The sequence below is a fragment of the Oncorhynchus gorbuscha genome, linkage group LG23 (genome assembly GCF_021184085.1).
Source record: "Oncorhynchus gorbuscha isolate QuinsamMale2020 ecotype Even-year linkage group LG23, OgorEven_v1.0, whole genome shotgun sequence".
Taxonomy (NCBI): domain Eukaryota; kingdom Metazoa; phylum Chordata; class Actinopteri; order Salmoniformes; family Salmonidae; genus Oncorhynchus; species Oncorhynchus gorbuscha.
This window is the reverse complement of record NC_060195.1, coordinates 13,580,257-13,601,975: the sequence shown is the minus strand read 5'-3', so window position 1 is coordinate 13,601,975 and position 21,719 is coordinate 13,580,257. Positions and strand designations below refer to the sequence as shown.

Here is a 21,719-nt window from a genome sequence, read left to right as displayed (position 1 = left end):
TGTTAAAAGAGAAAACCAAATCTTCAAAGAGTTAATCTCATGTGTCATGCAGAACTCTGGATGCCACAAAACACCATGCATCTACCTGGTACTGAGGATAGAACTGGGTCTCTGGTACTGAGGCTAGAACTGGGTCTCTGGTACTGAGGATAGAACTGGGTCTCCGGTACTGAGGATAGAACTGGGTCTCTGTTACTGAGGATAGAACTGGGTCTCTGGTACTGAGGATAGAACTGGGTCTCTGGTACTGAGACTAGAACTGGGTCTCTGGTACTGAGGATAGAACTGGGTCTCTGGTTCTGAGACTAGAACTGGGTCTCTGGTACTGAGGATAGAACTGGGTCTCTGGTACTGAGGATAGAACTGGGTCTCTGGTACTGAGACTAGAACTGGGTCTCTGTTACTGAGGATAGAACTGGGTCCTTGGTACTGAGGCAAGAACTGGGTCTCTGGTATTGAGGATAGAACTGGGTCTCTGGTACTGAGGATAGAACTGGGTCTCTGGTACTGAGGATAGAACTGGGTCTCTGGTACTGAGGCCAGAACTGGGTCTCTGTTACTGAGGATAGAACTGGGTCCTTGGTACTGAGGCAAGAACTGGGTCTCTGGTATTGAGGATAGAACTGGGTCTCTGGTACTGAGGATAGAACTGGGTCTCTGGTACTGAGGATAGAACTGGGTCTCTGGTACTGAGGCCAGAACTGGGTCTCCGGTACTGAGACTAGAACTGGGTCTCAAATGGCACCCTATTACCTTTATATTGCCCTACTTTTGAACAGGACCCATGGAGCAGTGGTCAAAGTAGTGCACTATATAGGGAATAGGGTGCCATTTGAGATGCAAATCTAAAACTGAAACAACACTGTTGGCTGTCTCCAACGCAAAATACCAATATTGTAATATCATATATGGGCTGTTGTTTATACAGTATGTACATGTAGCTAGCTGCTAGTCACAGGTAGTATGACTGTTCTGTCTGTTTCCTCACCATTTTATGTCAGTTAGCTTCTCAAAACTGTGGACGTTGAATTGGAAAATAAAAATAAATGTAAGTAAACCAAATGCTGACTAACTATACAGTCTTCTCCCACCATGATGTCCTTCTGTCAAACCCTCTACGTCTTTCAATAACACACGCAGGACATCAATATAACAACTGATCCAAATCTAAATGAAATGATTTCATCTAAATGTTATGTAAATAATCTTAGAGTTTGTCAGACAATAACAGATCCACATCCCCCATGGTGTGGTACTACAATAACAGCCTGGAAAACACATGGGATATATCTCTGTTTCCCTGTGATATTCACAGTGATATTCAAAGAGATATTCACAGTGATATTCAAAGTGATATTCAAAGAGATATTCAGTGATATTCAGTGATATTCAGTGATATTCAGTGATATTCAAAGAGATATTCAGTGATATTCAGTGATATTCAGAGTGATATTCAAAGAGATATTCAGTGATATTCAGTGATATTCAGTGATATTCAAAGAGATATTCAGTGATATTCAAAGAGATATTCAGTGATATTCAGTGATATTCAGAGTGATATTCAGTGATATTCAAAGAGATATTCAGTGATATTCAGTGATATTCAAAGAGATATTCAGTGATATTCAAAGTGATATTCAGTGATATTCAGTGATATTCAAAGAGATATTCAGTGATATTCAGTGATATTCACAGTGATATTCACAGTGATATTCAGTGATATTCAGTGATATTCAAAGAGATATTCAGTGATATTCAGTGATATTCACAGTGATATTCACAGTGATATTTAGAGTGATATTCACAGTGATATTTAGAGTGATATTCAGTGATATTTAGAGTGATATTCACAGTGATATTTAGAGTGATATTCACAGTGATATTTAGAGTGATATTCAGTGATATTTAGAGTGATATTCACAGTGATATTCACAGTGATATTCACAGTGATATTCACAGTGATATTTAGAGTGATATTCACAGTGATATTTAGAGTGATATTCACAGTGATATTTAGAGTGATATTCAGTGATATTTAGAGTGATATTCACAGTGATATTCACAGTGATATTTAGAGTGATATTCAGTGATATTTAGAGTGATATTCACAGTGATATTCACAGTGATATTTAGAGTGATATTCACAGTGATATTTAGAGTGATATTCACAGTGATAACCACAGTGATATTTAGAGTGATATTTAGAGTGATATTCACAGTGATATTTAGAGTGATATTCAGTGATATTTAGAGTGATATTCACAGTGATATTTAGAGTGATAATCACAGTGATATTCACAGTGATATTTAGAGTGATAATCACAGTGATATTTAGAGTGATATTTAGAGTGATATTTAGAGTGATAATCACAGTGATATTTAGAGTGATAATCACAGTGATATTTAGAGTGATATTTAGAGTGATATTTAGAGTGATAATCACAGTGATATTTAGAGTGATATTCACAGTGATATTTAGAGTGATATTTAGAGTGATAATCACAGTGATATTTAGAGTGATATTCACAGTGATATTTAGAGTGATAATCACAGTGATATTTAGAGTGATATTTAGAGTGATATTTAGAGTGATAATCACAGTGATATTTAGAGTGATATTCACAGTGATATTTAGAGTGATATTTAGAGTGATAATCACAGTGATATTTAGAGTGATAATCACAGTGATATTTAGAGTGATAATCACAGTGATATTTAGAGTGATATTTAGAGTGATATTCACAGTGATATTTAGAGTGATATTCACAGTGATATTCACAGTGATATTTAGAGTGATATTCACAGTGATATTTAGAGTGATATTCACAGTGATATTCAGTGATATTCACAGTGATATTTAGAGTGATATTCACAGTGATATTCAGAGCAATATTCAGAACAATATTCAGTTTGGCTCCCAGGCTACCGCCCGTCATGTTTCTGTCTTGCCGGTTTTTCTAACACTGGGAATCCCCACTCACAGGCAAAGAGGCTGCATCCCCAATGGTATCCTAATCCCTATATAGTGCGCTACTTTTGACCAGAGCCCTATAGGGAATTGGGTGCCATTTGGGATGGGCCCAGAGAGATGAGAAGTCACACACTGGAGGAGGAAAGAGAATACATGCCTGATTCATCACTGCTGCATGAGACTAGTGGGACGCTGGAAGACACTGTTAGGGCATCTCATTTACATTTACATTTAAGTCATTTAGCAGACGCTCTTATCCAGAGATGACCTCAAATTAGGGCATTCTGTTATGACATCCAGTGGAACAGTCACTTTACAATAGCATCTCTGTTAGGGCATCTCTGTTAGATAATATCTCTGTTAGGGCATCTCTGTTAGATAATATCTCTGTTAGGGCATCTCTGTTAGATAGCATCTCTGTTAGGGCATCTCTGTTAGATAGTATCTCTGTTAGGGCATCACTGTTAGATAGCATCTCTGTTAGATAGTATCTCTGTTAGATAGCATCTCTGTTAGATAGCATCTCTGTTAGATAGCATCTCTGTTAGATAGCATCTCTGTTAGATAGTATCTCTGTTAGATGGCATCTCTGTTAGATAGTATCTCTGTTAGATAGCATCTCTGTTAGATAGCATCTCTGTTAGGGCATCTCTGTTAGATAGCATCTCTGTTAGATAGTATCTCTGTTAGATAGCATCTCTGTTAGATAGCATCTGTTAGATAGCATCTCTGTTAGATAGCATCTCTGTTAGATAGCATCTCTGTTAGATAGCATCTCTGTTAGATAGCATCTCTGTTAGATAGCATCTCTGTTAGATAGCATCTCTGTTAGATAGCATCTCTGTTAGATAGTATCTCTGTTAGATAGCATCTCTGTTAGATAGCATCTCTGTTAGATAGCATCTCTGTTAGATAGCATCTCTGTTAGATAGCATCTCTGTTAGATAGCATCTCTGTTAGATAGCATCTCTGTTAGGGCATCTCTGTTAGATAGCATCTCTGTTAGATAGTATCTCTGTTAGATAGTATCTCTGTTAGATAGCATCTCTGTTAGATAGCATCTCTGTTAGATAGCATCTCTGTTAGATAGCATCTCTGTTAGATAGCATCTCTGTTAGATAGTATCTCTGTTAGATAGTATCTCTGTTAGATAGCATCTCTGTTAGGGCATCTCTGTTAGATAGTATCTCTGTTAGATAGCATCTCTGTTGGGGCATCTCTGTTAGATAGCATCTCTGTTAGGGAATCACTGTTAGATAGTATCTCGGTTAGATAGCATCTCTCTTATATAGCAATTTTGGCATGGCACCCTATTCCCTACTTTTGAACAGAGCCCTATGGGGTTGGTCAAAGTGTACTCTATAGGGTATATGGTGCTATTTGGGATGCATCCTTAGAAAGCATCTTTGTTAGGGCATCTCTGTTAGAAAGCATCTTTGTTAGGGCATCTCTGTTAGAAAGCATCTTTGTTAGGGCATCTCTGTTAGAAAGCATCTTTGTTAGGGCATCTCTGTTAGAAAGCATCTTTGTTAGGGCATCTCTGTTAGAAAGCATCTTTGTTAGGGCATCTCTGTTAGAAAGCATCTTTGTTAGGGCATCTCTGTTAGAAAGCATCTTTGTTAGGGCATCTCTGTTAGAAAGCATCTTTGTTAGGGCATCTCTGTTAGAAAGCATCTTTGTTAGGGCATCTCTGTTAGAAAGCATCTTTGTTAGGGCATCTCTGTTAGAAAGCATCTTTGTTAGGGCATCTCTGTTAGAAAGCATCTTTGTTAGGGCATCTCTGTTAGAAAGCATCTTTGTTAGGGCATCTCTGTTAGAAAGCATCTTTGTTAGGGCATCTCTGTTAGAAAGCATCTTTGTTAGGGCACAGTTAGATGTCTGTCATTGTTTCTGCTTCCACAGTGGAAACTGGCTCGGGGCTATGTGAAGATATCTTACCCAACATTTACTAGTACGATGGATTCTTGGCTACTGTATTGTAGTACTGTATCATCGTCTATGTAACATATGGTAAATCTACTACTGTGCATTAGGGCTCTGGTGGGGCTGGACTGGGGGAGGGGAGGGATATTTTCTGTTGGACATGAGGTTATTGACTAGCCATGTTGCCAGATCTGTTCTGTTTCAGCTAACCCCTCTGTGTGATAATAGCAGACGGAGTACAAACCAATCTGGCAACCTGACTAGTAACGTAGTAAAACCTACTGCAGGGGGTGACCAACCTAACTGACACACCTGATTCAAGATAATCAAGGTCTTGGGGACCAGCTGGTTAGTAGTCTGGTGTGTAGGAGCAGGGTTGGAATAAAATCCTGCAGCAGGGTATCTCTCCAGGAGGAGGGTATCTCTCCAGGAGGAGGGTATCTCTCCAGGAGGAAGGTATCTCTCCAGGAGGAGGGAATCTCTCCAGGAGGAGGGAATCTCTCCAGTAGGAGGGTATCTCTCCAGGAGGAGGGTATCTCTCCAGGAGGAAGGTATCTCTCCAGGAGGAGGGAATCTCTCCAGGAGGAGGGAATCTCTCTTGTAGGAGGGAATCTCTCCAGTAGGAGGGAATCTCTCCAGTAGGAGGGTATCTCTCCAGGAGGAGGGTATCTCTCCAGGAGGAAGGTATCTCTCCAGGAGGAGGGAATCTCTCCAGGAGGAGGGTATCTCTCCAGGAGGAGGGAATCTCTCCAGTAGGAGAGAATCTCTCCAGGAGGAGGGTATCTCTCCAGGAGGATCATATCTCTCCAGGAGGAGGGTTGGACACCACTGATCTAAAGCAATTATTCTAGGAACACTTTCTAGAGGTACCAGAAATCACATCATCCTTTTATTTACTTTTTTACTGAAATAAAAACATAAATTACACACAAGTTTTCAATAATTAATTCATATAGGGCCTATAAGGCAAACAAAATGACATAAAACTATAATATAACTCTTATAATTGTTTTATATCACATTGTCGTGAGTATTGGAGATACAACAATATATCACATTGTCGTGAGTATTGGAGATACAACAATATATCACATTGTCGTGAGTATTGGAGATACAACAATATATCACATTGTCGTGAGTATTGGAGATACAACAATATATCACATTGCACAAGTTGGCACTTTCTTTTGAAAAATCATTAATATGAGAGATTTTATGCACTTAAAATTCTAACTTTAAAAGAACAAAACATAGTCCTATAAACGTAGACATCTAGTGGTTATTTCTCTCTAGTGTACAACATTCTCCCCCTGAAAAACACTTCAGAACGTGAACTGAAAGCTGACAGCAGTTTGATGGCCTCCATGTTAGTGCAGTATTCTTAGTTAAAACAAGGGAATGGTTGGCTGTGCTTTTCTCAACATATGGAGATTAAACAAAGCTATAAAAAAAACATATTTGGTTCATTGTGAATGTTAATTACTTTACAGCTGAACCAAATGAAAGACATGTTGAATCTGTCACATAATGTTGTGATTTTTGTGATTTTAGTCAAGGAATCAAATGACAGGTGTTGGTCCAATCAGACAGACAGGTGAGACAGACATACATTCTACCTGTCTACAGCTCAGTACTCAGACAGACAGGTGAGACAGACAGACATTCTACCCGTCTACCTGCTCAGTACTCAGACAGACAGGTGAGACAGACAGACATTCTACCTGCTCAGTACTCAGACAGACAGACATTCTACCTGCTCAGTAGTCAGACAGACAGACATTCTACCTGCTCAGTAGTCAGACAGACAGACATTCTACCTGCTCAGTACTCAGACAGACAGACATTCTACCTGCTCAGTACTCAGACAGACATTCTACCTGCTCAGTACTCAGACAGACATTCTACCTGCTCAGTACTCAGACAGACATTCTACCTGCTCAGTACTCAGACAGACATTCTACCTACTCAGTATTCAGACAGACATTCTACCTGCTCAGTACTCAGACAGACATTCTACCTGCTCAGTACTCAGACAGACAGGCATTCTACCTGCTCAGTACTCAGACAGACAGACATTCTACCTGCTCAGTACTCAGACAGACAGACATTCTACCTGCTCAGTACTCAGACATACAGACATTCTACCTGCTCAGTACTCAGACAGACATTCTACCTGCTCAGTACTCAGACAGACATTCTACCTGCTCAGTACTCAGACAGACATTCTACCTGCTCAGTACTCAGACAGCCATTCTACCTGCTCAGTACTCAGACAGACAGACATTCTACCTGCTCAGTACTCAGACAGACAGACATTCTACCTGCTCAGTACTCAGACAGACATTCTACCTTCTCAGTACTCAGACAGACAGACATTCTACCTGCTCAGTACTCAGACAGACATTCTACCTTCTCAGTACTCAGACAGACAGACATTCTACCTGCTCAGTACTCAGACAGACAGACATTCTACCTGCTCAGTACTCAGACAGACATTCTACCTTCTCAGTACTCAGACAGACAGACATTCTACCTTCTCAGTACTCAGACAGACAGACATTCTACCTGCTCAGTACTCAGTGTTGCTTCACCTGTTCTGTCTGTTTTAACTGGTTCAAAGGAAACCCTTTGTGACCCAACACTCAGCCTCTGTGATCAGACACAATGATTTTACCCTGTCAACTGTATTTGGTGCGTAGTAGAAAATGTAAATGTTGTATTGATGTTACGGCTATTGATTTCTTCCCTGACCTGCCGTAACATCATAGATAATGGCAGACATCCAACTAGATGAGCCTCACTGAACAAAAACATAGTCAAAATGAAGAGAGGGAACAGAGAGAGAGAGTGAGGGAACAGAGAGAGGGGGAGGGAACAGCGAGAGAGGAGGGAACAGAGAAAGAGTTAGGGAACAGAGAGAGAGGTAGGGGACACAGAGAGAGAGGTAGGGAACAGAGAGAGAGGTAGGGGACAGAGAGAGGGGGAGGGAACAGAGAGAGAGGAGGGAACAGAGAAAGAGTTAGGGAACAGAGAGAGAGGTAGGGGACAGAGAGAGAGAGGTAGGGAACAGAGAGAGAGGTAGGGGACAGAGAGAGAGGGAGGGAACAGAGAGAGAGGTAGGGAACAGAGAGAGAGGTAGGGAACAGAGAGAGAGGGAGGGAACAGAGAGAGAGGGATGGAACAGAGAGAGAGGTAGGGAACAGAGAGAGAGAGAAGGCAGAGGGAGGGAACAGAGAGAGAGGTAGGGAACAGAGAGAGAGGTAGGGAACAGAGAGAGAGGTAGGGAACAGAGAGAGAGGTAGGGAACAGAGAGAGAGGTAGGGAACAGAGAGAGAGGTAGGGAACAGAGAGAGGTAGAACAGAGAGAGAGGTAGGGAACAGAGAGAGAGGTAGGGAACAGAGAGAGAGGTAGGGAACAGAGAGAGAGGGAGGGAACAGAGAGAGAGGTAGGGAACAGAGAGAGAGGGAGGGAACAGAGAGAGAGGGAGGGAACAGAGAGAGAGGGAGGGAACAGAGAGAGAGGGAGGGAACAGAGAGAGAGAGAGAGAGGGAGGGAACAGAGAGAGAGGTAGGGAACAGAGAGAGAGGAGGGAACAGAGAGAGAGGGGGAAGAGAGAGAGAGAGGTAGGGAACAGAGAGAGAGGTAGGGAACAGAGAGAGAGGGAGGGAACAGAGAGAGAGGGAGGGAACAGAGAGAGAGAGGGAGGGAACAGAGAGAGAGAGGTAGGGAACAGAGAGAGAGGTAGGGAACAGAGAGAGAGGTAGGGAACAGAGAGAGAGGTAGGGAACAGAGAGAGAGGTAGGGAACAGAGAGAGAGGGAGGGAACAGAGAGAGAGAGGGAGGGAACAGAGAGAGAGAGGTAGGGAACAGAGAGAGAGGTAGGGAACAGAGAGAGAGGTAGGGAACAGAGAGAGAGGTAGGGAACAGAGAGAGAGAGGTAGGGAACAGAGAGAGAGGTAGGGAACAGAGAGAGAGGTAGGGAACAGAGAGAGGGGTAGGGAACAGAGAGAGGGGTAGGGAACAGAGAGAGGGGTAGGGAACAGAGAGAGGGTAGGGAACAGAGAGAGAGGTAGGGAACAGAGAGAGGGGTAGGGAACAGAGAGAGGGGTAGGGAACAGAGAGCGAGAGAGAGAAGCAGAGAGCAAAGAGAGATATAGACAGGGATAGAGGGGAGGGAGGGGAGAGAGAGAGAGAGAGAATGAGAGAGAGAGACAGAGAGAGAAAACGAGAGAGAGACTATTTGCACATCATTAAAACACTGTATATAGACATAATATGACATGAAATGTCTCTATTCCTTTTGCGAGTGTATTGTTTACTGTTAATTTTGTACTGTTTATTTCAAAAAGATAGACAGAGGGGGATAGAGAAAAGAGAGAGAGAGAGAGAGAGAGAGAGAGAGAGAGAGAGAGAGAGAGAGAGAGAGAGAGAGAGAGAGAGAGAGAGAGAGAGAGAGAGAGAGAGAGAGAGAGAGAGAGATGGTCTGACCAGTCTTTGATGGGACAGGTGATGCTGACAACAGAACTTCTGAGAAACATCAGAACCAGCCAGCAGCTCTCCTGTCAGTCAAAGTGACACCCTACCCCACTATGTAGGAAATAGGATGCCACCTCAGCCTCATTATTACAGTGCACCTCGGGCCACAATCACAACAACATAATCCTCACAGACACACACATCAACACAACACCTGCCATCTACACAGTCTTACTGTACTGTAGGTAGGTGGACTCACTAGTTCTGGTAAAGGAACATTAAATATGCTTACTTCAAATATGGAAAAACGCCAGAGCCTGAAAAGAACAAAATAAAAGCGATCTCCATGAATCCAGGACATTCAGATGGCGATGGTGGGGTTGAGGGATGTTGTAGTATATTCCTGTACAGTACAGTTCAGTATGGAACAGTAGTGTCTACTGGAGTAGAGAAGCATTGGAACTCAGAACTAAGAACAGTTAGAATGAAGTGAAGAAGTTAGAATCCATAGTTCTCCAGTCTCCTGGGTGACAACTCACAATGAAACTCACAATGAAATATCATTGGTCCTTCCTTCAGTGGTTCTTTTTTCGTCGTCAATTCTTCTTCACAGGACGATGATGTAACCTTTCAAACACTTTAGTTTGAGTGTTTCTCAGAAAAAAATAGATGGTCCTTGGAAAGAGTCTGTTTCTCTATTTCTCAAACGTTGTTAATCTAGTAGAATTGTCGTGCCAGAAAAGAGACTGGCCTCGTTTTGATTGACTGAATTCAAAAACCTCTGCTTGTGCCAAGTCCTCTGTTAGGTCATACTGTCCCAGGGGTAGGGGGTCCTGGGAAGGGGGGTAGGAGGGGGCACGCATCTGTTCACACCTGGAAGGCAGGTGCAGAGTAGGGGGCAGGAAGGCAGGTGCAGAGTAGGGGGCAGGAAGGAGAACAGAGTAGGGGTCAGGAAGGAGAACAGAGTAGGGGTCAGGAAGGAGAACAGAGTAGGGGTCAGGAAGGAGAACAGAGTAGGGGTCAGGAAGGAGGACAGAGTAGGGGTCAGGAAGGAGGATAGAGTAGGGGTCAGGAAGGAGGACAGAGTAGGGGTCAGGAAGGAGGACAGAGTAGGGGTCAGGAAGGAGGACAGAGTAGGGGTCAGGAGGACAGAGAGAAGGAGGACAGAGTAGGGGTGAGGAAGGAGGACAGAGTAGGGGTCAGGAAGGAGGACAGAGTAGGGGTCAGGAAGGAGGACAGAGTAGGGGTCAGGAAGGAGGACAGAGTAGGGGTCAGGAGGGAGGACAGAGTAGGGGTCAGGAAGGAGGACAGAGTAGGGGTCAGGAAGGAGGACAGAGTAGGGGTCAGGAGGGAGGACAGAGTAGGGGTCAGGAAGGAGGACAGAGTAGGGGTCAGGAAGGAGAACAGAGTAGGGGTCAGGAAGGAGGACAGAGTAGGGGTCAGGAAGGAGGACAGAGTAGGGGTCAGGAAGGAGGACAGAGTAGGGGTCAGGAAGGAGAACAGAGTAGGGGTCAGGAAGGAGAACAGAGTAGGGGTCAGGAAGGAGAACAGAGTAGGGGTCAGGAAGGAGGACAGAGTAGGGGTCAGGAAGGAGGACAGAGTAGGGGTCAGGAAGGAGGACAGAGTAGGGGTCAGGAAGGAGGACAGAGTAGGGGTCAGGAAGGAGAACAGAGTAGGGGTCAGGAAGGAGGACAGAGTAAGGGTCAAGAAGGAGAACAGAGTAGGGGAAGAGGTAGAGAGCAGAAGTCAAGGGGTGGAGAAGTGGATAACCAGAGAAACATGGTCAGTATTGCATCAGAAACAGAACATTGTACACAACATCTAGTCATGCTTTCACAACAAACAGGCAACTATAACTATGTACTACGTTGGTCTTCACTGTGCTATTGTGGTAGCATATAATATTATGATCATATGATGATGCTGGAAGATGGAAAATACACATCTCTGCTCTAGTAATGACACAAGGGAGAACTAGAGATGCTATTCAAACAATCCCTGAATCAGGCAAACACGAGGACCCGGAAAAAGAACATTCTTCCAGCACAAATATGAAATCCGGAGTTTCCAACGGCAATGGAGAGACAAGTGTTTTTCCGGCTTTGCTGATTACATGTTTGATTGAATAGCAACCCGAGACTAAGGAAAGTAAGCGCGATCAAAATAGATTGAAAAGAACAGAAAGCTGTTGGACTACAATCTAGGAGCATCACAACAACTATTCCACAGCCAATATCAAACCGTGAATAATCAATATTTGATGATGGAAAATTGAAAAGTTGCCATGGCATCATCTTGATAAACACAGTGTCGTTGTGTTGTTAACTGATTAGAGACACTGTTTCTCTATGGAGAGCCTTGAGAGTAAAATAGAACATTCTAGATCAACATGCTCTAATGCCATTGGTAATCATAGTAGTTCTGATTTCTTATCAGTTGCCATGGCATCTTGTTGCATTATCTCTACAGTAAACAAAACTCTAATGAATGATATACCTTTATCATTTTCAAACCATGTCCATAAAACAAGGCCCTCTTTCTGAAGATGATATCTAACAATGAATCTGAAAATTCAAGAGCAGTACTTCACCTTGTGCCAACCACGTAACACACACGTTTACTGTCAAACACAGATGTAACACACACACACACACACACACACAGAGAACAGTACAGTACTGTGACACACCAAACCAAACACAGAACAACACAGTTCTGACCCATCCAGGGCTCTATTGTAACTAGCCTAACGCGGTGCTAAATCTTAGCGCTGGTAGTAGCGCTATAGGTCCTGGGTTGTGTCGGAAATATCTTTGCTATTTTTACAGTCCAAACTATGAGGAAAATAGCTGGCGGTGGTGTGAAAGGGCTGTTGACGAATAAACACGTTGCACGTGTGTCTAACCTCGACTTATTTACCTCAACTAACCTGTACCACTGCACATTGACTCGGTACTGGTACCCTCAGTATATAGTCTCATTACTAACCTGTACCACTGCACGTTGATTCGGTACTGGTACCCTCAGTATATAGTCTCATTACTAACCTGTACCCTCAGTATATAGTCTCATTACTAACCTGTACCACTGCACATTGACTCGGTACTGGTACCCTCAGTATATAGTCTCATTACTAACCTGTACCACCGCACATTGATTCGGTACTGGTACCCTCAGTATATAGTCTAATTACTAACCTGTACCCTCAGTATATAGTCTCATTACTAACCTGTACCCTCAGTATATAGTCTCATTACTAACCTGTACCCTCAGTATATTAGTCTCATTACTAACCTAACCCTACCCCCAGTATATAGTCTCATTACTAACCTGTACCCTCAGTATATAGTCTCATTACTAACCTGTACCCCCAGTATATAGTCTCATTACTAACCTGTACCCCCAGTATATAGTCTCATTACTAACCTGTACCCTCAGTATATAGTCTCATTACTAACCTGTACCCCCAGTATATAGTCTCATTACTAACCTGTACCCTCAGTATATAGTCTCATTACTAACCTGTACCCTCAGTATATAGTCTCATTACTAACCTGTACCCTCAGTATATAGTCTCATTACTAACCTGTACCCTCAGTATATAGTCTCATTACTAACCTGTACCCTCAGTATATAGTCTCATTACTAACCTGTACCCTCAGTATATAGTCTCATTACTAACCTGTACCCTCAGTATATAGTCTCATTACTAATCTGTACCCTCAGTATATAGTCTCATTACTAACCTGTACCCTCAGTATATAGTCTCATTACTAACCTGTACCCCCAGTATATAGTCTCATTACTAACCTGTACCCTCAGTATATAGTCTCATTACTAACCTGTACCCTCAGTATATAGTCTCATTACTAACCTGTACCCTCAGTATATAGTCTCATTACTAACCTGTACCCTCAGTATATAGTCTCATTACTAACCTGTACCCTCAGTATATAGTCTCATTACTAACCTGTACCCTCAGTATATAGTCTCATTACTAACCTGTACCCTCAGTATATAGTCTCATTACTAACCTGTACCCTCAGTATATAGTCTCATTACTAATGTACCCCCAGTATATAGTCTCATTACTAACCTGTACCCTCAGTATATAGTCTCATTACTAACCTGTACCCCCAGTATATAGTCTCATTACTAACCTGTACCCTCAGTATATAGTCTCATTACTAACCTGTACCCTCAGTATATAGTCTCATTACTAACCTGTACCCTCAGTATATAGTCTCATTACTAACCTGTACCCTCAGTATATAGTCTCATTACTAACCTGTACCCTCAGTATATAGTCTCATTACTAACCTGTACAGTATATAGTCTCATTACTAACCTGTACCCTCAGTATATAGTCTCATTACTAACCTGTACCCTCAGTATATAGTCTCATTACTAACCTGTACCCTCAGTATATAGTCTCATTACTAACCTGTACCCTCAGTATATAGTCTCATTACTAACCTGTACCCTCAGTATATAGTCTCATTACTAACCTGTACCCTCAGTATATAGTCTCATTACTAACCTGTACCCTCAGTATATAGTCTCATTACTAACCTGTACCCTCAGTATATAGTCTCATTACTAACCTGTACCCTCAGTATATAGTCTCATTACTAACCTGTACCCTCAGTATATAGTCTCATTACTAAACCCCAGTATATAGTCTCATTACTAACCTGTACCCTCAGTATATAGTCTCATTACTAACCTGTACCCTCAGTATATAGTCTCATTACTAACCTGTACCCTCAGTATATAGTCTCATTACTAACCTGTACCCTCAGTATATAGTCTCATTACTAACCTGTACCCTCAGTATATAGTCTCATTACTAACCTGTACCCTCAGTATATAGTCTCATTACTAACCTGTACCCTCAGTATATAGTCTCATTACTAACCTGTACCCTCAGTATATAGTCTCATTACTAACCTGTACCCTCAGTATATAGTCTCATTACTAACCTGTACCCTCAGTATATAGTCTCATTACTAACCTGTACCCTCAGTATATAGTCTATTACTAACCTGTACCCTCAGTATATAGTCTACTAACCTGTACCCTCAGTATATAGTCTCATTACTAACCTGTACCCTCAGTATATAGTCTCATTACTAACCTGTACCCTCAGTATATAGTCTCATTACTAACCTGTACCCTCAGTATATAGTCTCATTACTAACCTGTACCCTCAGTATATAGTCTCATTACTAACCTGTACCCTCAGTATATAGTCTCATTACTAACCTGTACCCTCAGTATATAGTCTCATTACTAACCTGTACCCTCAGTATATAGTCTCATTACTAACCTGTACCCTCAGTATATAGTCTCATTACTAACCTGTACCCTCAGTATATAGTCTCATTACTAACCTGTACCCTCAGTATATAGTCTCATTACTAACCTGTACCCTCAGTATAGTCTCATTACTAACCTGTACCCTCAGTATATAGTCTCATTACTAACCTGTACCCTCAGTATATAGTCTCATTACTAACCTGTACCCTCAGTATATAGTCTCATTACTAACCTGTACCCTCAGTATATAGTCTCATTACTAACCTGTACCCTCAGTATATAGTCTCATTACTAACCTGTACCCTCAGTATATAGTCTCATTACTAACCTGTACCCTCAGTATATAGTCTCATTACTAACCTGTACCCTCAGTATATAGTCTCATTACTAACCTGTACCCTCAGTATATAGTCTCATTACTAACCTGTACCCTCAGTATATAGTCTCATTACTAACCTGTACCCTCAGTATATAGTCTCATTACTAACCTGTACCCTCAGTATATAGTCTCATTACTAACCTGTACCCTCAGTATATAGTCTCATTACTAACCTGTACCCTCAGTATATAGTCTCATTACTAACCTGTACCCTCAGTATATAGTCTCATTACTAACCTGTACCCTCAGTATATAGTCTCATTACTAACCTGTACCCTCAGTATATAGTCTCATTACTAACCTGTACCCCTCAGTATATAAGTCTCATCTACTAACCTGTACCCTCAGTATATAGTCTCATTACTAACCTGTACCCTCAGTATATAGTCTCATTACTAACCTGTACCCTCAGTATATAGTCTCATTACTAACCTGTACCCTCAGTATATAGTCTCATTACTAACCTGTACCCTCAGTATATAGTCTCATTACTAACCTGTACCCTCAGTATATAGTCTCATTACTAACCTGTACCCTCAGTATATAGTCTCATTACTAACCTGTACCCTCAGTATATAGTCTCATTACTAACCTGTACCCTCAGTATATAGTCTCATTACTAACCTGTACCCTCAGTATATAGTCTCAGTCTACTAACCTGTACCCTCAGTATATAGTCTCATTACTAACCTGTACCCTCAGTATATAGTCTATTATAAGTACCCTCAGTATATAGTCTCATTACTAACCTGTACCCTCAGTATATAGTCTCATTACTAACCTGTACCCTCAGTATATAGTCTCATTACTAACCTGTACCCTCAGTATATAGTCTCATTACTAACCTGTACCAGTATATGTCTCATTACTAACCTGTACCCTCAGTATATAGTCTCATTACTAACCTGTACCCTCAGTATATAGTCTCATTACTAACCTGTACCCTCAGTATATAGTCTCATTACTAACCTGTACCCTCAGTATATAGTCTCATTACTAACCTGTACCCTCAGTATATAGTCTCATTACTAACCTGTACCCTCAGTATATAGTCTCATTACTAACCTGTACCCTCAGTATATAGTCTCATTACTAACCTGTACCCTCAGTATATAGTCTCATTACTAACCTGTACCCTCAGTATATAGTCTCAGTCTCATTACTAACCTGTACCCTCAGTATATAGTCTCATTACTAACCTGTACCCTCAGTATATAGTCTCATTACTAACCTGTACCCTCAGTATATAGTCTCATTACTAACCTGTACCCTCAGTATATAGTCTCATTACTAACCTGTACCCTCAGTATATAGTCTCATTACTAACCTGTACCCTCAGTATATAGTCTCATTACTAACCTGTACCCTCAGTATATAGTCTCATTACTAACCTGTACCCTCAGTATATAGTCTATATAGTACCCTCAGTATTAGTCTCTAACCTGTACCCTCAGTATATAGTCTCATTACTAACCTGTACCCTCAGTATATAGTCTCATTACTAACCTGTACCCTCAGTATATAGTCTCATTACTAACCTGTACCCTCAGTATATAGTCTCATTACTAACCTGTACCCTCAGTATATAGTCTCATTACTAACCTGTACCCTCAGTATATAGTCTCATTACTAACCTGTACCCTCAGTATATAGTCTCATTACTAACCTGTACCCTCAGTATATAGTCTCATTACTAACCTGTACCCTCAGTATATAGTCTCATTACTAACCTGTACCCTCAGTATATAGTCTCATTACTAACCTGTACCCTCAGTATATAGTCTCATTACTAACCTGTACCCTCAGTATATAGTCTCATTACTAACCTGTACCCTCAGTATATAGTCTCATTACTAACCTGTACCCTCAGTATATAGTACCCTCAGTATATAGTCTAACCTGTACCCTCAGTATATAGTCTCATTACTAACCTGTACCCTCAGTATATAGTCTCATTACTAACCTGTACCCTCAGTATATAGTCTCATTACTAACCTGTACCCTCAGTATATAGTCTCATTACTAACCTGTACCCTCAGTATATAGTCTCATTACTAACCTGTACCCTCAGTATATAGTCTCATTACTAACCTGTACCCTCAGTATATAGTCTCATTACTAACCTGTACCCTCAGTATATAGTCTATACTAACCTGTCTCATTACTAACCTGTACCCTCAGTATATAGTCTCATTACTAACCTGTACCCTCAGTATAGTCTCATTACTAACCTGTACCCTCAGTATATAGTCTCATTACTAACCTGTACCCTCAGTATATAGTCTCATTACTAACCTGTACCCTCAGTATATAGTCTCATTACTAACCTGTACCCTAACCAGTATATAGTCTCATTACTAACCTGTACCCTCAGTATATAGTCTCATTACTAACCTGTACCCTCAGTATATAGTCTCATTACTAACCTGTACCCTCAGTATATAGTCTCATTACTAACCTGTACCCTCAGTATATAGTCTCATTACTAACCTGTACCCTCAGTATATAGTCTCATTACTAACCTGTACCCTCAGTATATAGTCTCATTACTAACCTGTACCCTCAGTATATAGTCTCATTACTAACCTGTACCCTCAGTATATAGTCTCATTACTAACCTGTACCCTCAGTATATAGTCTCATTACTAACCTGTACCCTCAGTATATAGTCTCATTACTAACCTGTACCCTCAGTATATAGTCTCATTACTAACCTGTACCCTCAGTATATAGTCTCATTACTAACCTGTACCCTCAGTATATAGTCTCATTACTAACCTGTACCCTCAGTATATAGTCTCATTACTAACCTGTACCCTCAGTATATAGTCTCATTACTAACCTGTACCCTCAGTATATAGTCTCATTACTAACCTGTATATAGTCTCATTACTAACCTGTACCCTCAGTATATATCTCATTACTAACCTGTCTCATTAGTCTCATTACTAACCTGTACCCTCAGTATATAGTCTCATTACTAACCTGTACCCTCAGTATATAGTCTCATTACTAACCTGTACCCTCAGTATATAGTCTCATTACTAACCTGTACCCTCAGTATATAGTCTCATTACTAACCTGTACCCTCAGTATATAGTCTCATTACTAACCTGTACCCTCAGTATATAGTCTCATTACTAACCTGTACCCTCAGTATATAGTCTCATTACTAACCTGTACCCTCAGTATATAGTCTCATTACTAACCTGTACCCTCAGTATATAGTCTCATTACTAACCTGTACCCTCAGTATATAGTCTCATTACTAACCTGTACCCTCAGTATATAGTCTCATTACTAACCTGTACCCTCAGTATATAGTCTCATTACTAACCTGTACCCTCAGTATATAGTCTCATTACTAACCTGTACCCTCAGTATATAGTCTCATTACTAACCTGTACCCTCAGTATAGTCTCATTACTAACCTGTACCCTCAGTATATAGTCTCATTACTAACCTGTACCCTCAGTATATAGTCTCATTACTAACCTGTACCCTCAGTATATAGTCTCATTACTAACCTGTACCCTCAGTATATAGTCTCATTACTAACCTGTACCCTCAGTATATAGTCTCATTACTAACCTGTACCCTCAGTATATAGTCTCATTACTAACCTGTACCCTCAGTATATAGTCTCATTACTAACCTGTACCCTCAGTATATAGTCTCATTACTAACCTGTACCCTCAGTATATAGTCTCATTACTAACCTGTACCCTCAGTATATAGTCTCATTACTAACCTGTACCCTCAGTATATAGTCTCATTACTAACCTGTACCCTCAGTATATAGTCTCATTACTAACCTGTACCCTCAGTATATAGTCTCATTACTAACCTGTACCCTCAGTATATAGTCTCATTACTAACCTGTACCCTCAGTATATAGTCTCATTACTAACCTGTACCCTCAGTATATAGTCTCATTACTAACCTGTACCCTCAGTATATAGTAACCTACCCTCAGTATATAGTCTCATTACTAACCTGTACCCTCAGTATATAGTCTCATTACTAACCTGTACCCTCAGTATATAGTCTCATTACTAACCTGTACCCTCAGTATATAGTCTCATTACTAACCTGTACCCTCAGTATATAGTCTCATTCATTACAGTATATAGTCTCATTACTAACCTGTACCCTCAGTATATAGTCTCATTACTAACCTGTACCCTCAGTATATAGTCTCATTACTAACCTGTACCCTCAGTATATAGTCTCATTACTAACCTGTACCCTCAGTATATAGTCTCATTACTAACCTGTACCCTCAGTATATAGTCTCATTACTAACCTGTACCCTCAGTATATAGTCTCATTACTAACCTGTACCCTCAGTATATAGTCTCATTACTAACCTGTACCCTCAGTATATAGTCTCATTACTAACCTGTACCCTCAGTATATAGTCTCATTACTAACCTGTACCCTCAGTATATAGTCTCATTACTAACCTGTACCCTCAGTATATAGTCTCATTACTAACCTGTATATAGTCTCATTACTAACCTGTACCCTCAGTATATAGTCTCATTACTAACCTGTACCCTCAGTATATAGTCTCATTACTAACCTGTACCCTCAGTATATAGTCTCATTACTAAACCTGTCTCATTACTAACCTGTACCCTCAGTATATAGTCTCATTACTAACCTGTACCCTCAGTATATAGTCTCATTACTAACCTGTACCCTCAGTATATAGTCTCATTACTAACCTGTACCCTCAGTATATAGTCTCATTACTAACCTGTACCCTCAGTATATAGTCTCATTACTAACCTGTACCCTCAGTATATAGTCTCATTACTAACCTGTACCCTCAGTATATAGTCTCATTACTAACCTGTACCCTCAGTATATAGTCTCATTACTAACCTGTACCCTCAGTATATAGTCTCATTACTAACCTGTACCCTCAGTATATAGTCTCATTACTAACCTGTACCCTCAGTATATAGTCTCATTACTAACCTGTACCCTCAGTATATAGTCTCATTACTAACCTGTACCCTGTCAGTATATAGTCTCATTACTAACCTGTACCCTCAGTATATAGTCTCATTACTAACCTGTACCCTCAGTATATAGTCTCATTACTAACCTGTACCCTCAGTATATAGTCTCATTACTAACCTGTACCCTCAGTATATAGTCTCATTACTAACCTGTACCCTCAGTATATAGTCTCATTACTAACCTGTACCCTCAGTATATAGTCTCATTACTAACCTGTACCCTCAGTATATAGTCTCATTACTAACCTGTACCCTCAGTATATAGTCTCATTACTAACCTGTACCCTCAGTATATAGTCTCATTACTAACCTGTACCCTCAGTATATAGTCTCATTTACTAACCTGTACCCTCAGTATATAGTCTCATTACTAACCTGTACCCTCAGTATATAGTCTCATTACTAACCTGTACCCTCAGTATATAGTCTCATTACTAACCTGTACCCTCAGTATATAGTCTCATTACTAACCTGTACCCTCAGTATATAGTCTCATTACTAACCTGTACCCTCAGTATATAGTCTCATTACTAACCTGTACCCTCAGTATATAGTCTCATTACTAACCTGTACCCTCAGTATATAGTCTCATTACTAACCTGTACCCTCAGTATATAGTCTCATTACTAACCTGTACCCTCAGTATATAGTCTCATTACTAACCTGTACCCTCAGTATATAGTCTCATTACTAACCTGTACCCTCAGTATATAGTCTCATTACTAACCTGTACCCTCAGTATATAGTCTCATTACTAACCTGTACCCTCAGTATATAGTCTCATTACTAACCTGTACCCTCAGTATATAGTCTCATTACTAACCTGTAACCCTCAGTATATAGTCTCATTACTAACCTGTACCCTCAGTATATAGTCTCATTACTAACCTGTACCCTCAGTATATAGTCTCATTACTAACCTGTACCCTCAGTATATAGTCTCATTACTAACCTGTACCCTCAGTATATAGTCTCATTACTAACCTGTACCCTCAGTATATAGTCTCATTACTAACCTGTACCCTCAGTATATAGTCTCATTACTAACCTGTACCCTCAGTATATAGTCTCATTACTAACCTGTACCCTCAGTATATAGTCTCATTACTAACCTGTACCCTCAGTATATAGTCTCATTACTAACCTGTACCCTCAGTATATAGTCTCATTACTAACCTGTACCCTCAGTATATAGTCTCATTACTAACCTGTACCCTCAGTATATAGTCTCATTACTAACCTGTACCCTCAGTATATAGTCTCATTACTAACCTGTACCCTCAGTATATAGTCTCATTACTAACCTGTACCCTCAGTATATAGTCTCATTACTAACCTGTACCCTCAGTATATAGTCTCATTACTAACCTGTACCCTCAGTATATAGTCTCATTACTAACCTGTACCCTCAGTATATAGTCTCATTACTAACCTGTACCCTCAGTATATAGTCTCATTACTAACCTGTACCCTCAGTATATAGTCTCATTACTAACCTGTACCCTCAGTATATAGTCTCATTACTAACCTGTACCCTCAGTATATAGTCTCATTACTAACCTGTACCCTCAGTATATAGTCTCATTACTAACCTGTACCCTCAGTATATAGTCTCATTAC

The 21,719-nt window shown here is 40.6% G+C and overlaps 1 protein-coding gene across 4 annotated transcripts in view; it reads right to left on the bottom strand.

The window, feature by feature from the left end:
- Nucleotides 1-9,324: 9,324 nt before the first annotated feature.
- The window catches only part of LOC124011498, a 109,223-nt gene continuing 96,828 nt past the window's right edge, over nucleotides 9,325-21,719 (bottom strand). For 2 of the 4 annotated variants that reach the window (XM_046324931.1, XM_046324930.1), the window contains exon 13: nucleotides 9,325-10,244. In XM_046324931.1, the coding sequence (XP_046180887.1) occupies nucleotides 10,239-10,244 (6 nt within the window). In that variant the 3' untranslated portion in view covers nucleotides 9,325-10,238. Of the gene's footprint in view, nucleotides 10,245-11,867; nucleotides 11,936-21,719 lie in introns of all 4 variants that reach the window. The other 2 variants (XR_006834590.1, XM_046324932.1) reach the window with 2 other exon arrangements.